This window comes from Gobius niger (genome assembly GCF_951799975.1).
Source record: "Gobius niger genome assembly, chromosome: 1".
Lineage (NCBI taxonomy): Eukaryota > Metazoa > Chordata > Actinopteri > Gobiiformes > Gobiidae > Gobius > Gobius niger.
Genome location: NC_136852.1, coordinates 55,768,401 through 55,781,882, shown reverse-complemented (window position 1 = coordinate 55,781,882; position 13,482 = coordinate 55,768,401). Strand labels below are relative to the sequence as shown.

Genomic DNA, 13,482 nt, shown 5'->3' with positions numbered 1-13,482 from the left:
GGCCACATTAAGAGCGGCACATTTCATGATATTTGACATAAGATATAGCCTGCACAGTCTCTAGCCTGGACTGCTGTGCAACAGGCTATGTCTGACAAAACAAAATATTTCTGAACTTTCACTGTATTTACTGTGTTAGTGATCTGTGTCTACTGCAGAAGGTGACTTATTTAGCACTAAATGCAACTACAATGACACATTTAAATGCAGCAGTTGACTGAAGGCAAATATAATAATGCAATAAGAAATTAATCAGTCACACAATGAAAACTGAATATGCTGACTGAAAATAAAATAGTTTCTTTGTCAAACAGTCAAACATTTTGCATAAATGTTCTCATCCAGGAATTGCATGTGCAGCTTAATCCAGCATTTTGTTAAAACACAATTTCAAGTTTGGTGGCCAAAGACAAAAGTTGTGAAACACTTGCAAAGTAAAATGCAGTTACTCATCAATCCTTTTTCCTAGAAACTACATTAGAGCAATTATCAATGAGGAAAACAAACAAAATATACCCTCACTGTCATAATCAACCAAAATGTGAGGTAGAGACACTTGCATACTCAACAACCATGATCTGCGAACGTACCAAAAAGATGCATCATCATGAAGCAGTTTATCAATGATATATGTCATTCAAATCTAAATTGTTGCTGTAAGTGCTGGGCCACTGTTGTGCGTGAGATCCATGCAGACCTACAGTCCAGCTGCGGCGCTGGTGACGGCATGCAGGATGTCTGACTTTGCATAATTCACTGGACGTTTACATGTCAGTGCAAATCAAGGCTTTTCCTGTGGGGCTCGGAGGTGAAACGGTGCAGAGACAAAAGGGTCAACAGAGCTCCTTTCTGAGGTCCACGAGTGAACAGCGGGGACAGAGCCCACAGTTGCATGTAGGCTCCCACTGGATCCTCCTTTGTGAGCTGGATCTGGCTGCGGTGGGACGGTCCCCTCAAAGTGGCGGGAATATTTGGATAGAGCTTGAGGACGGAAAGGCTGCTGTGCAACATTTCCCAGGACGCCCTGTTCAGTAGGTGCTGCTGCAGGTGGATACTGGGTCTTGGGCTGCACAGACATTGCCACTCCTGTTGACTCCTTTCTTTTCCCAAAGGGCGCCTGAGCAAAGACATCGATCTGCTGCTGTGCTGTACCAGAGGGGCGTCTAAATGGGGCATTGGAAAAAACATCACTGGCATCTTCATGTGTAGTCTGAAAGGGGGCCCTTGAGAACACATCTACTGGGACGTACTCCTCGGACGAGGCATTATAAGAGGGCGGACAGTGGTTCTGGACCACGTTTTGCGGGGGATAAGATGAAGGAAGCTGTGACGGTAATGTGCTGTAGTGTGCAGGCTCATCTGCCTCGTCCTCCGAGTCTAGCAGCAGAGGCCTTGAGCCGCCGCAGTCGTGAGCGGACACTTGACTCTCACCAGCTCCACTGTCGTCCTGTTTAGACTCCTCCTGCTCCTCCTCATCGCTGGAGTGCACACAGCCTTCATTCATCTGAGGATCTGAAGCTTCATTCTCTTGTCCCTCCACGAGCACGGAGTATCCATTACTGTCCCCTTGGAGATCTGTGTGCAGAAGACGTTCATGATGTGAATAAAAACGAAGTTAACTGGATGTAAAATGTTGAGAACCACAGCGCAAACATTTCTATTGTAGCACCACACCAAAGCATCAATAGCGAAACTACGACACATTAACAAACACATATATGCCTTTGATCTACAACTAGACTAACCAGTGCTTCAGTTAAAACAACAACACACAAATTTGTTTTAATCCAGATGCAGCGTAGTCTCTACAAAGCAACATCAAGGTTATGTTTAACAATAAAAAAAAGTAATGAGTGGAAACAAAGTGAAGGTTCACGGCACAGGTGGCAGCAGTGAGAGATAGTGTGCACAGATCACCACACATCATGCTTACCTCGGCAATGTGAAGCAGTTGTTACAGCCATCTCTTGGGAAGTTGTATCTAATAATACTGCCCAACTTTTATTTATTTTTTCCACACAGCATCAAAACAACAAAAGCTACAAGTGCTGGTGCATTGTCAAACACATGCACTATCTGGAACTGTTCTTTATGGTCAATGATTAAGTGAGACTTTAATTCACTTCACACTTGGAGCTTTATTCACTTTAAGCCTCAGTTCAGAAAAATAGAAGTACACACTCAATAGTGATTGACATCTGCTGTTGATAGCAATATAATGACACAACCAGGAGAAAAACCAAAAATGATCAGCAAAAAGGTAAAACAGACCTATGATGACAAAATTAAACATTTTGCATAGATTGGTCATTACACTGCAATGTTACTAAATCCGTGAAAGATGTGCAGTGTTTTGGTGGCTATGGGCTATATCACTACTTAATTGTATGCTGTAATGTAGAGGAAAAATCTATAAAACAGTGACTTTTAGCATGATGCAACTAATAAAATGCAGGGAAAATAATGTGTGCTGTGTGTATTTATAAAAGAGAAGCTAATATAAAAGTATAGCAGCTGTAAATGACACATGTGGGTGTAAAAGTGTGTTTCTATAACACATTGCAGAGGACAGCAGTAGCACAAAGTCTGTGCATGTTAACTAAAGGCAATGTCTAAAATAATAACCGTTTAATCCGACCCCTATAGCAAAACACAGACTGAAAATATAATTTACCATAGTATGACATGAGCATTTGTACAAATATTTGCTCATCAGCCTGACCATCTGCACATGTTACACAATAGTTTTTCTTCAAACAGTCAACTTAACACTAGATCAATCAGCAACAATTTAAGACCATGATAATGAAGTAAGTCTACATTACGACAAGCACCAAATAAAAATACTAATGTTCTTTACACCAGAGCGCAGTCTAGCACAAACGACTAGCAATTGACCATTTCTTATGCACTATACAAGCATTTAGATGATTCCTATGAACTTCGCTGGACCTAAATCCCACTCTGCCACAGCTGGTCAAGTCCACAAAATATTATCTAGAACAAGGTCAAAGTATCTTTCATGTCTCCTGTGCAAAAGAACTGCACAAAGGTTCATGCAAAACAGTGCATTTGTACTGTAGATATTTCCATACTGCTGCTGTATCACATAATTTCTATCACATTAGAAAAGAAAAAAGGACCATAGTTTGTCACTATATTGTGGTTATACTGCATGTGTATGTGCACTACCTTAAAACATAATCAGTTGGGGGGGGGGGGGGGGGGGGGAAATACATAAATCTCTTAATGTTTGCCACAGGATTTCAATGTTGTGGCAGATGCATAAGCTGCCTGTGATCAAAGCTTTTCAGAACAAAGTGCAACATAGAGTAGGTCCACAGACACATCCCTCACCATTGAGGCCCTGTAATAAATGCCCAAGTAATTCAACTAAAGCTTCAACCTTAAGCAACAATAATAATAAAAAAAAAGGTTTATGTAAATGTGCATATGAGAACTCACAATGGCAGTGCATTCAATGAGAGAATGAGAAAAGAATGAGCAAAGTATGGGCAGAAGCCATTGATATGTGCAGGAATTCATGACGGTTTTACTGTGAGGTCAGCAGAGATACATGAAGCCAGCTTATCAAGAAGCTAGAGATGGATCTGAGGCCAAGGAGGCTCATCGAGAACTGTCCAGACTGATCTAACCAGTTCCTCCTGGTTTAAGGTGCTACATCGTGTGTCTCCGCTCCCGGTTTCCTAGCCCCGCCCCGCCCTGTTTTAAGCTCCATGCTCTGCCCCTGTGACCCCGGCACCGCTTCTACAGGTCGATGAGCTGATCCACCAGCAGAAGGGAGCGGGCCAAGTTGGGGATGCCGGACTCAGAAGTGCCACTGTTGCTGCGCGAGTGACCACCTGAAACGTGCCAGAAAGAAAAGAGGGGGAAACGAAACAAAAGGGATAGAGATGGAGCCAATGGGAAGTGTGAAAGCAAGAGTTATTGTTTTTTTTTATTCCAAGATTAAATGAAGAAATAAAGAGTTTGATGAGGATGATAATGGTATGGATGCATGAGGAGGGGCAGAAAGAGGGGAAAAAACAAGCAGAGTGTGAGCAGGGATAATTTTTACACAGCTGCATTAAAAACAAGGGAGAGTAAGGGATAGTCATTGTAACATGAGGATAAACTACATCAAGCCAAACACCTGCAGGCAGTGGAGCGCTGGCCGTAAAGGGGAATAACGCCCAATAGTGTGACAATGAGATGTGAAGGCTTTAGGTGACACGAGGCATTTTCAGCTTAGCAGCAAAATCTACTCTCTCTACACTTGTATTACGGCTGGGTGTGCAAGCAAAAAGATAGTCTCAAGACCATCTGCTCTCATATAACCTTACCTTGACTTGTGTTTTTGGAGATGAGCACCGGTATCGGGTCAAATTCATCATTGTTAACTTGGTGCCCGCACGACAAGAGGAGAGAGGAGTCTGAAGGGCAAGGAGGTGAGAAAAACAGATAGAATAGAGAAGAGAATCAAGCGAGACGTACAGAACATGCATCTTAGGTGGTTTCTTTTGACCCAAATGCATAAGGGTCTTACCAGCAGAAGTTTGGTTTGTCTGCTGCTCCTCCACACAGGGGTGAACAGAGGGCTGGGTTCTGTGAGCAGGAGAGTGAGACAGGAGATCGCAGCCGAGAAGAGAGCCATCGCCAGTGATTCGGTCTGAAGCAGCAAGGACCACAGCATGAGGAGAAGTGTTAGCTTGAGATACGAGTCGCTTTGTCAGAGTTAATGCATTAGTAAAACCAAAAAACAATCATGCACACCAAAATGACTGGGGATGCACCAATCCGATACTGGAAAAAATACAATATCGGGTATCGGCTACAAATATCCGATACTAGCTTGGCTCTCAACACCTTAAAAAACAAAACTTTTACCACCTAAATCTAAGTGAATATGGGCATGCTGTATATTATTGTAAAGCTGAGAACATGGAGAATCCAATCGCTGCAAATGTATTTTTGATTGGCGTGCAAAATTCTGCGGTTAGCAAAAGCATGCTAAAGCTAGTTGGAGCATGCTAATGCTATCGAAAACTAATCAAGGCTGGGTCAGAAACTATGATAGTGTACCTAAAGTAGCCTGATAAAATAAAATAACCACTGCTGAAGCCAAGTGTTTGTATTTTTGTTTAGAAATAACTGATCTAACATATTTGTAATGATCAGATCACTTCATGTGAGTTGTTAATATTAACAACAAAAGGATATTTAGCATAGAAAAGTCATCCTTTTCAAATGTTTATCCAAGAGTTTATCAATAGATATAATTGACAAGTGATCTGTAGCATGATATTATAATATGACTTTATTGATCAAACAATGGAGAAGAGTCAATTAAATTTTCACTCATAGCATACCACTTTTAAGAAAGTCTCTTGGTATCGGTTAAACCTCAGTATCGGTATCGCCAGCAAAAAAGCTGGATCGGTGCATCTCTAATAATGACCTCTTGCTTAGTAATGGCAATCACAAGAGTTGTTCACTTCTCCTGCCAGTGGTCAGAATGGTATGCATACAGCCTGATTGCGCCATGTTGTGACTATAAACTACAGCTAACCTTGAATGCCAGAGGAGCTCAAGTCTGGTTGCCGCTGGTTTGATTGTGGAGCCTCTAAACCAGGAATCAACGAGTCCACACATACCTCTGCTTTTGCTACACGAGATAGATAAAACGAGTTGATTAAAAACAGTTGTGAGGAATTGAAGCTGTAAAGGCCACAATAGAGGAGTCAGTGAGATCAGATACCATTAGTGCAATTCTCTGAGGAGGTTTTAAAGGGGTCAGTCAGGGTTAAGAGGTCAGGGAGCAGCAGCGAGGGTTCAGGGGACTTCAGGCCCTCGATCAGTTTCTCTGCGAGACAGAAATAGAAAGGACAGGATAGCAAGGAAGGAGACAGAGAAACAGCAAGTCGAACACCCAATTCAGTTAACTGTGTACAAATGTCACAAAAATATCACATTATAACGGATGATGGTAGTGAATTAAAAAAGAGTAAGTTGCATACATGTAAACAAAGAGAACATCAAGTCGAACTCTGGTTTGTTTACTCCACAAAACACACACACACGTTCACAGAAGGACGGCCTAGTAACATAAAACCAATTGCTTGACCTAATCTTGTCCAGAGGAAATATCGACGAAAAGAGTCAAATCTATGGTCTAAACTTGTGAGTCATAACATTCATGATTAGAAATATTAGTAAGAGGAAACACTATAATGTAAACAAACCCTTGAACTAGGCGGACACACAATGTCCCATGCTGTCACTCACAATTAAGTGCTTTCTGATGCAGCTCATACTCACAGGAATCAACAATAGGGAAAATAAGGTGGGGTCTTAAGAGGAGGAAAGTGTTGGTCACAAAATGGAGCAGCAGATGTGACCCTTTGCTCCTTACAATAAAAACAAAAGGTCAGTTTTTTGTGCAAATTCCTCATTACTAGGAAAGTTAACTTATTCCCTTGCAGCTAAACACTAATCTGGTACTGCTAATCCACGCTACACCACAACAGCCTTTAAGAGAAGCTTTCCACACCCCGATTATGTAACGTCCAGTTTGAACCAGTCAGCCCAGGCCTTAAACAGACACAACGCCAAGACGTTTACAAGAGAGCAGTGGGCCAAAGACCCGTTTAAAACGTGCAGGCCATTTAACTCTCTCCTCAGTCTGACAGAGGGGATTGCGTAGGAAGTACCACGAGCAACAAGGAAATCCAATTAACAAAGAAGAAACTGTCCCTGGGGTTACCAGGCAACAGCCAAAGATCTGCAAATGAGATGAGATCGAGCTGCGGCTATGTTCACGTTACAAGGGTCGGCTGTGTGATTTCCTTCCCAACAAGATATTCTCTAAAAATCACAATCAAAGTCTTATCTTCCCAAAACAGTTCAGCAAACTTTAAATGTGTAGGCACCGTTCTGGATTATTATTCCTAGAAGAACCCCCCAGAAATATGGGGGGAAAAAACAAGTGCATCTATTTATAAGTGTTCTTTTATATTATAGACTAGTTGCTGTTAGCATTGCCCTGACTGTAAAGCTGCTCCTGAAAGTGCTGAGAAAGTGTGAGAAATGTGCTAATAAACGTATCCCCTTATAAGAAATGCATGCTCCCACTTTAAAAAAATACCATATAATGGAGCTGCATTTAAACTGTTCTGGGAAAGTGAACAAGGTTGAAATTACAATCAGAATCCCTAGTACCCATGGATTCAAACCAAATAATAAAAAATAAAAAAAACATAATGACAAAAATAAACTCCGAGAGGTCAAATGTACTTAAAAAACTAATAGACTAATGAAAACATATATTTTATTATGACATGGAGCTGGTCATTGTTGTTAATGTAATAAGAAAAAACATCATAATTTAATATATATGATGTACCTGGAAATGCGTTGAGTCCGGAAATGATGCTTTCACTGGAGCCGGGAAGCTTCTCCCCTGATAGCCCAGCTGCACATAAATATACAAATAGTAGTCAGATTGCTGAATCTGAAAATGTAGCCATTTATTATTAACACGGCTGCTCTTACACTCCGCAAGCTTTGCAAAGTCCTTATTTAGAAGTTCTTCGGCGGTGAGCTTCGAGAAGTTATCGTCCCCAAAAGGGTTCCAACTGGGCTGACTGTTGCCTGCAGTGTGAGCCACAACGGTTCTGCCATCATATGGGTGGTACACACTTTGTTGGGAAGAGCACGGCGAGCCAGAAGGGGTAGTGCTAGCAGATCTACAGAAATGTTTTAAAAACACATCAGAGGTAAGGGAAAAGAGTTGTCAATTTTAATGTGTGGTAACAAATCTGTAAGAGATCACAAAACCCATCAACTTTTAGGATTCAAGACTTCTTTATTCCAAAAAGGGGTTGAACTTAAATGAAGTGTTTATTATGTCCTCTCTGAACCAAGAAGACCTCTCATTTCCACAGATCTGAGGGCTCTTTGTACTCACTTAGACTTGTTGAGGCTGGCTTCAGCTGCTGCTGCCTGAAGAAGCTGGGTGGACTTGCTCACAGGAACCCCAAAAATAGTACTGTGGGTGACGTCACTCAGGATGCGTCTGTGGCCACTTTTCGGAGCCATCTTTGGTGAGGATGGAGGCGTTAAAGAGCCTGCTTTGTGCATGCCGCGATTCTGCAAAACAAAAGTTTAAACTGAGTGCGAGGGAAAAAATATACTGAAACAACCACCAACAAAGAAATAAGCAGTAATGCCCCGTAAAAGAAGAAAATGTCTCAAAGAATAGTAACCCGTAAACCGAATATTACCAAATAACTAGGAACACAAGAGCACAGTGCATCATTTAAAAGCATAAAAGCACAAAATCATGGCAGGACTGAAAAGAAAGGCCATTCCCCGTAGATCTGTCCAACTTTCTGTCCCAAAGAGGAAAGAAAGGAAACTCTTGAAATGATTTGAATGAAATAAGCCTATTTTGATCCTTGTTCAGAGAGCAGCAGACAGCACAGGGTGATGTTACCACAACTTCAACGTCGGCTCCAGGAGCAACAGCTGCTGACTCTGGGATTGCAGTGAGCTGAAGCACAGGCTCATGTGCACCACCAACGTAAGCATTGTGCTGCTTTTGGTGCTGCTGGGCCACAACTTTAACTCTGGACTGCAGCAGAGTGGATGCCAGAGAAGCACTTTTACGAAGATGGACTGTCTGTACCACAGAATGCTACGCATGAACAACAAGTAAATCCAAGAATAGAACAAAATAGTCACAAATGCCTAGCTTGGATAAATTTTATAGATGTTTCTGTCAAATGTAAATCTGTAAAATAGAGTTTGAGCCCCTTACCTGCTGGTTACTTTGGAGAGATAGAAATGCAGTGGCTTGCTGTTGCTGCATGAGGAGTTGCTGATGCTGTGGAGTAGGCTGGATGTTAGACTGAACAGGTTGTTGAGCTGGCTGAGACAGAGGCTGAACAGCAGGAGTGGCTGAAGATGAAACACCTGCACCTAAAGCCAAACAAAACAATAAATAAATGAAAGAACAGCCAGCACATCTGGCTGTTTGGAACAAGACCTCCCTCTCGCCCACCTGGTACAGAGTTGATCTTTTTGCGTGGAGTGGCACCAGGCTGAATGGAAAGCATGCCTGAAATGGGCTGCGGTTGAGCCTGGCCGGCCTTGGGTCGCTGGCGCGGAGCAATTGAGGTTTCCAGTGTGGGAACAGGGTCTGTAATCCTAAAAGAAACTGCACTGTTTAACACATGCTAAACAAGCATTTGTGAATTGCTTGCATTAGGAATTACTCTTACCTAGCTTTGGTTTGACTTTTTTTGGCCAAAGCTTCACTGGCTCGGATGGGCTCAGGAAGTTTTGCAGGAATAGATGAGTTCTACAACATGGAGATTATAACCATTTAGAACTTGAATTGATTACAATCACTGTCACTTCAATTACATGTAGGATAAAGCCTAAATTCCTGAAAGTCTAATGTTGTGTAATAGCCTTCCAATAGTGACTTACATGTACATTTGGGACAGGACATTCTCGTCTGGCCAGTTTAAAGGCAAAGTAGGACACTTGATAGATGTCAGGTCTCTGGTCTGAGTCAGGCTCAAGCATGTATCCTAAGAAAAATAATATATGATATCAATAATCAATCATATAAAGACAATAAACAAAATCAAGGTCACTCACTTATGAGGCAGTGTATTTCATTCGAATACCGAGAATTGTCTGGGATTGTAAAACTGCCATCACAGATAGCTACTGAGCTCTCCCCAAAGGGTAGTGTGAAGAAGCAGAGCTTATACAGTAAACAGCCCATGGCCTGATCAGAGAAAACATTCAATATTACTTATTCAACTACACAAATAGCTGCACAAATATCTGTCATATATAATGTTGAAGAAGCCGATTTACCCAAATGTCTGCTTTTGTCGTTATGACTTTTCCGCCATAGGGGTTGACCATCTCAGGAGCTCGATAAGACAAAGTAGTATATCTAAAGACAATAAAAAAGACAATTCAAACTTTTACTGCAAATTTAATTTTGAAAATGAAAGGATTGTGTCAAAACCCACTTTTTGATTTCCTCCTCCACCGTGGCCACTCCCTCAGTTTGAGGATTCTGGAAACGGTTCGTGGCACTTCCAAAGTCACAGAGCACGTAATGTCCTCGGTCATGCAAAAGAATATTTTCAACCTGGTGAGGAAAAAAGGTTAAAGCTGCAAAACTGAGAAATCTTTAACCCACATTTTACGGTGAGTTACCTTCAGATCCCGATGGATAATCGGCGTCTTGCATTGGTGTAAACGTGCAACACCTTCACAGGTGTCACAAAAGATCTGTAGGACTTCTGCTTCAGAGAAACCGCTCTGTAGCCTTTGGTTCATTAGATTCACCACCTGCCCTCCTAAACAGCGCAAATGCTTAAAACTGTTAAAAAATGCTTGTTACAGCAAATCTAATGTGAAATTTAAGACATTTATTTACCTCGACAAAAGTCCATTAAGATTAAGACTTCATACACGTCCCCAGCTCCAACTGCTGTTAAGCTCGAGTCTAGAAACCCAACTATGTTTTTATGGCCGACAAGGTCCCTCTACAGAAACACAAATGGAGCATCATTATTTTGTGTTCAAAACCATTTTTACACAGGCAGAGTTTTGAGCCAAGGGTCGAGAAGTAAAGATCTAGTGATAATGATTCAAAGTACCACCTGGGTGTGGCCCCAGTCATTGTGTACAAGACTCATTTGGAAAGATAAACAACATTTGCTCTTATTCATCAAAGTACCAACACACTATTTAGCTGTGGTCCAAAGTGTCTTGGTTTGAAATAGCGTGCAGTGATCGAAATGTAGGCACACTGTTAATAACTAGTTAGCTATGATAAATTTACTCACCATAATTTGTATTTCGAGTTTGCAGATCTGTAGGTCATGCTCATTGTTGACATACATTCGTTTAAGTGCACAGCGGACCCCCTGATGAGTGCGCACCAAAAATACGATAGCAAATCCTCCTAAAGAATCATAAACACACAGGTAGAATTATACCTTTTGACAACAACAGTCAGAATTCTGCAGGGAGTGTTTCATCCATGTGATAAGAGCTGAGGATTTAAATAAGGGCTGTTTGTCACATTGGAATGAGAAGCTCTCAAAGCAGAGTGTGAGTCAGCAGTGGTTGTGCTGAAAAGAGGGGGCACACAAAGTCGATGAATCAATAGGAAACAGGAAATGACTATATTCAACGTTCCAACTTTGGTAGGAATTTTGCTTACACCTCAATTAGAAAATGAATGTGTCAACAAAACAACAACGGCCACATTATAAACAAGGCACAGGGCCATGCTCAACATAACTGAAGCCTTAGGTAACGGCTTGTGTGTTTGTGTAGTGCAAATAGTTCACAAAGCTGCATCCTACTCCTTGCTGTCTCATAGGTCTAATCTAAGATGCCTGTTGATTAGTGGGATTAGCCTTCTTCTTAGGCAACATTTAGAAGCAGTCCACATTACACTAAGCGCCAAGTGGCAGCTCCTACAATTAGTTCCTTCTCCCTACACATTATCATGCTATAAAATCTGAACATACAACCAGAGAATCCCTCTAAATTGAGGTTTGAGATGTTGAAGCAGAAAACATGCCCCAGGGAGGTTGTTGTTTCATGATGTAATTCTATATGGTAACTCATAGCAGTTTAAAAGAAAAGGAACAAGCTCCTCCGGCATTGAAATAAGGGGAAACGCACAACATCTAAATTATAAAAGGTATAAAAGGTTAATAGGGCTTGTATAAAATGCAATGACTTTCCTTGGTTAGGTTCACTGAAAAATGTCTAAAAGCCCATGTCAAGACAGACATCAGGATGAGATTAAATCCACTGTACACAACAAGAAACCAGAAATGGCTTTGACTTAAACTAGAGCTGAAACCATCTGAATAAGCAGGTGTAGCTTGGCTGGGAAGGTTACACTCCATATATCAGCGACAAGTCAAATAATTTGCGGAAAATGCATTCATATCAAATGCACTGCAAAACAAGTCTGCCTGAAGGGACTGAGATTAGATGCTCTACAGTTTCATGAAGCCAATGTGAAACAGCTACTGCCCCTTTATACGCATAATGAATTAATTAGCTGTTTCATACATTATTAAACAGCTCACGCATTGCTACCTACCCAGGGAGCATGGCAGTCTTGCGCTGGCAAGTGACCATGAGAAACATGTTACTTCCAGTCCAACAAATGCCTCACGAATATTCAATTCAATACAAGTTATGTATCAGCAAGTATTCAGTCCTTGTGCACACAAGACACCTCTGTGACTCAGCATAGGCCCTTCACGATACTAAAATCCCTCAGCTCAGAGCTGGAACAAAACAGAGGTGCATGCATGTCACTCTTAAACAACTTTACCCAGCAAGTCAGACTCACAGCGAGTTCATACAAATCATAAAGGCTTTTTACTGAAACCTGCAATGAAAGAACACGGGTTACCTTCAGCAACAATTTCCTCGACGGTGACTTGGTAGCGTCCGATGGTGAAAACTCGTCCGATGAAGCTGCTTCCTCCTCCGGATCCAGCTCCTCCACAAGCAGCGGCTCCCAAGCCGGGCCCAGAGCTGCCCAGCTCTCGGCGAGAGTCAAAGAACTTCTTCATAATTTCACTTTTAGATCCTATTAGTCCGGGGGATATTACGACTTTAAATGGCTATGGTGGAAATAGAGACCAAGGCTTGTGTTCACAACACTGTTGTGTTGGGTAATTGAATGAAATCAGATAGCTGTGGTTAGCCAAGCAATGCTAACTGCCTAGCTTTATTCCAGAATACGCTCAGAACTACCCACACAAAATCATCCTTTTATATACTACTGTGACTATAATGCATAAGATGTCCGTAAGAAGTCAATTCTTCAAAGACTACACAGCGACAGTTGGATTAGCCAGCTCCCAACACTTGTTAGCCGTGAGCTCACCTAGCACACCGGCTAAGTGGCTCCACACGGTGACAGCTGTCAGATAAAACTAGCTGTCCGGTGGGTTCCCACTGTCCAGTGCAGCTTACGACACATCTTCATCTGAAGCGTTTAACTCTATCCTCCTGAGCCTGTAATAATAATAGAAAGAAAACCTCTGGGAAGTGCCGATGTCCGCTGTCCGCATCGGGGCTTAGCGTATTTTCATGTTCTCAAGCTAATGTAGCTACAAACACTGCGCACAGGCAGCACAGTCCTCTCCAGCTCCTCTGCTCCGCTCATGTCACTCTTGTCTGATTGGTCAAGAGAAAATAAACTACTTCCTGCACATATCGGCACGTTTTGGCTGTTTATTTGTATTATTCGGCGGCAATATATAGATTAGTTATATGAATCTGCTAAATTTGAAAATTTCAAATATATAACGCACTACATGAAAATAATAAGAACTGGTAATGAGAGGTTGCATACGACAGGGGGCGCTGTGTATTCCTGTAAGAAGCTGCAACCATAATAGGCTGCCTTTG

General features: G+C 41.8%; 1 protein-coding gene across 3 annotated transcripts; it reads right to left on the bottom strand.

The window, feature by feature from the left end:
* Positions 1–102: 102 nt before the first annotated feature.
* Positions 103–13,251, bottom strand: aak1a (AP2 associated kinase 1a). Of its 3 annotated transcripts, XM_079558717.1 has the most exons (20): positions 13,111–13,249; positions 12,476–12,689; positions 10,878–10,996; positions 10,466–10,574; positions 10,243–10,385; positions 10,053–10,174; positions 9,892–9,973; positions 9,667–9,799; positions 9,493–9,596; positions 9,282–9,361; positions 9,062–9,207; positions 8,819–8,979; positions 7,967–8,148; positions 7,552–7,745; positions 7,403–7,471; positions 5,759–5,863; positions 5,570–5,665; positions 4,547–4,669; positions 4,344–4,433; positions 103–1,575 (listed from the first exon to the last, which is right to left on the bottom strand). In XM_079558717.1, exons 2-20 carry the CDS (start codon positions 12,636–12,638, stop codon positions 782–784), a joined length of 3,015 nt encoding a protein of 1,004 aa, XP_079414843.1. In that variant the 5' UTR covers positions 12,639–12,689; positions 13,111–13,249; the 3' UTR covers positions 103–781. The 3 variants fall into 3 exon arrangements, with proteins under 3 accessions (XP_079414843.1, XP_079414844.1, XP_079414845.1); XM_079558719.1 differs by lacking the exon at positions 103–1,575 and adding an exon at positions 1,688–3,863 and having other exon boundaries at positions 12,476–13,248; XM_079558718.1 differs by lacking the exons at positions 4,344–4,433; positions 4,547–4,669; positions 5,570–5,665; positions 5,759–5,863 and having other exon boundaries at positions 12,476–13,251.
* Positions 13,252–13,482: the final 231 nt, after the last annotated feature.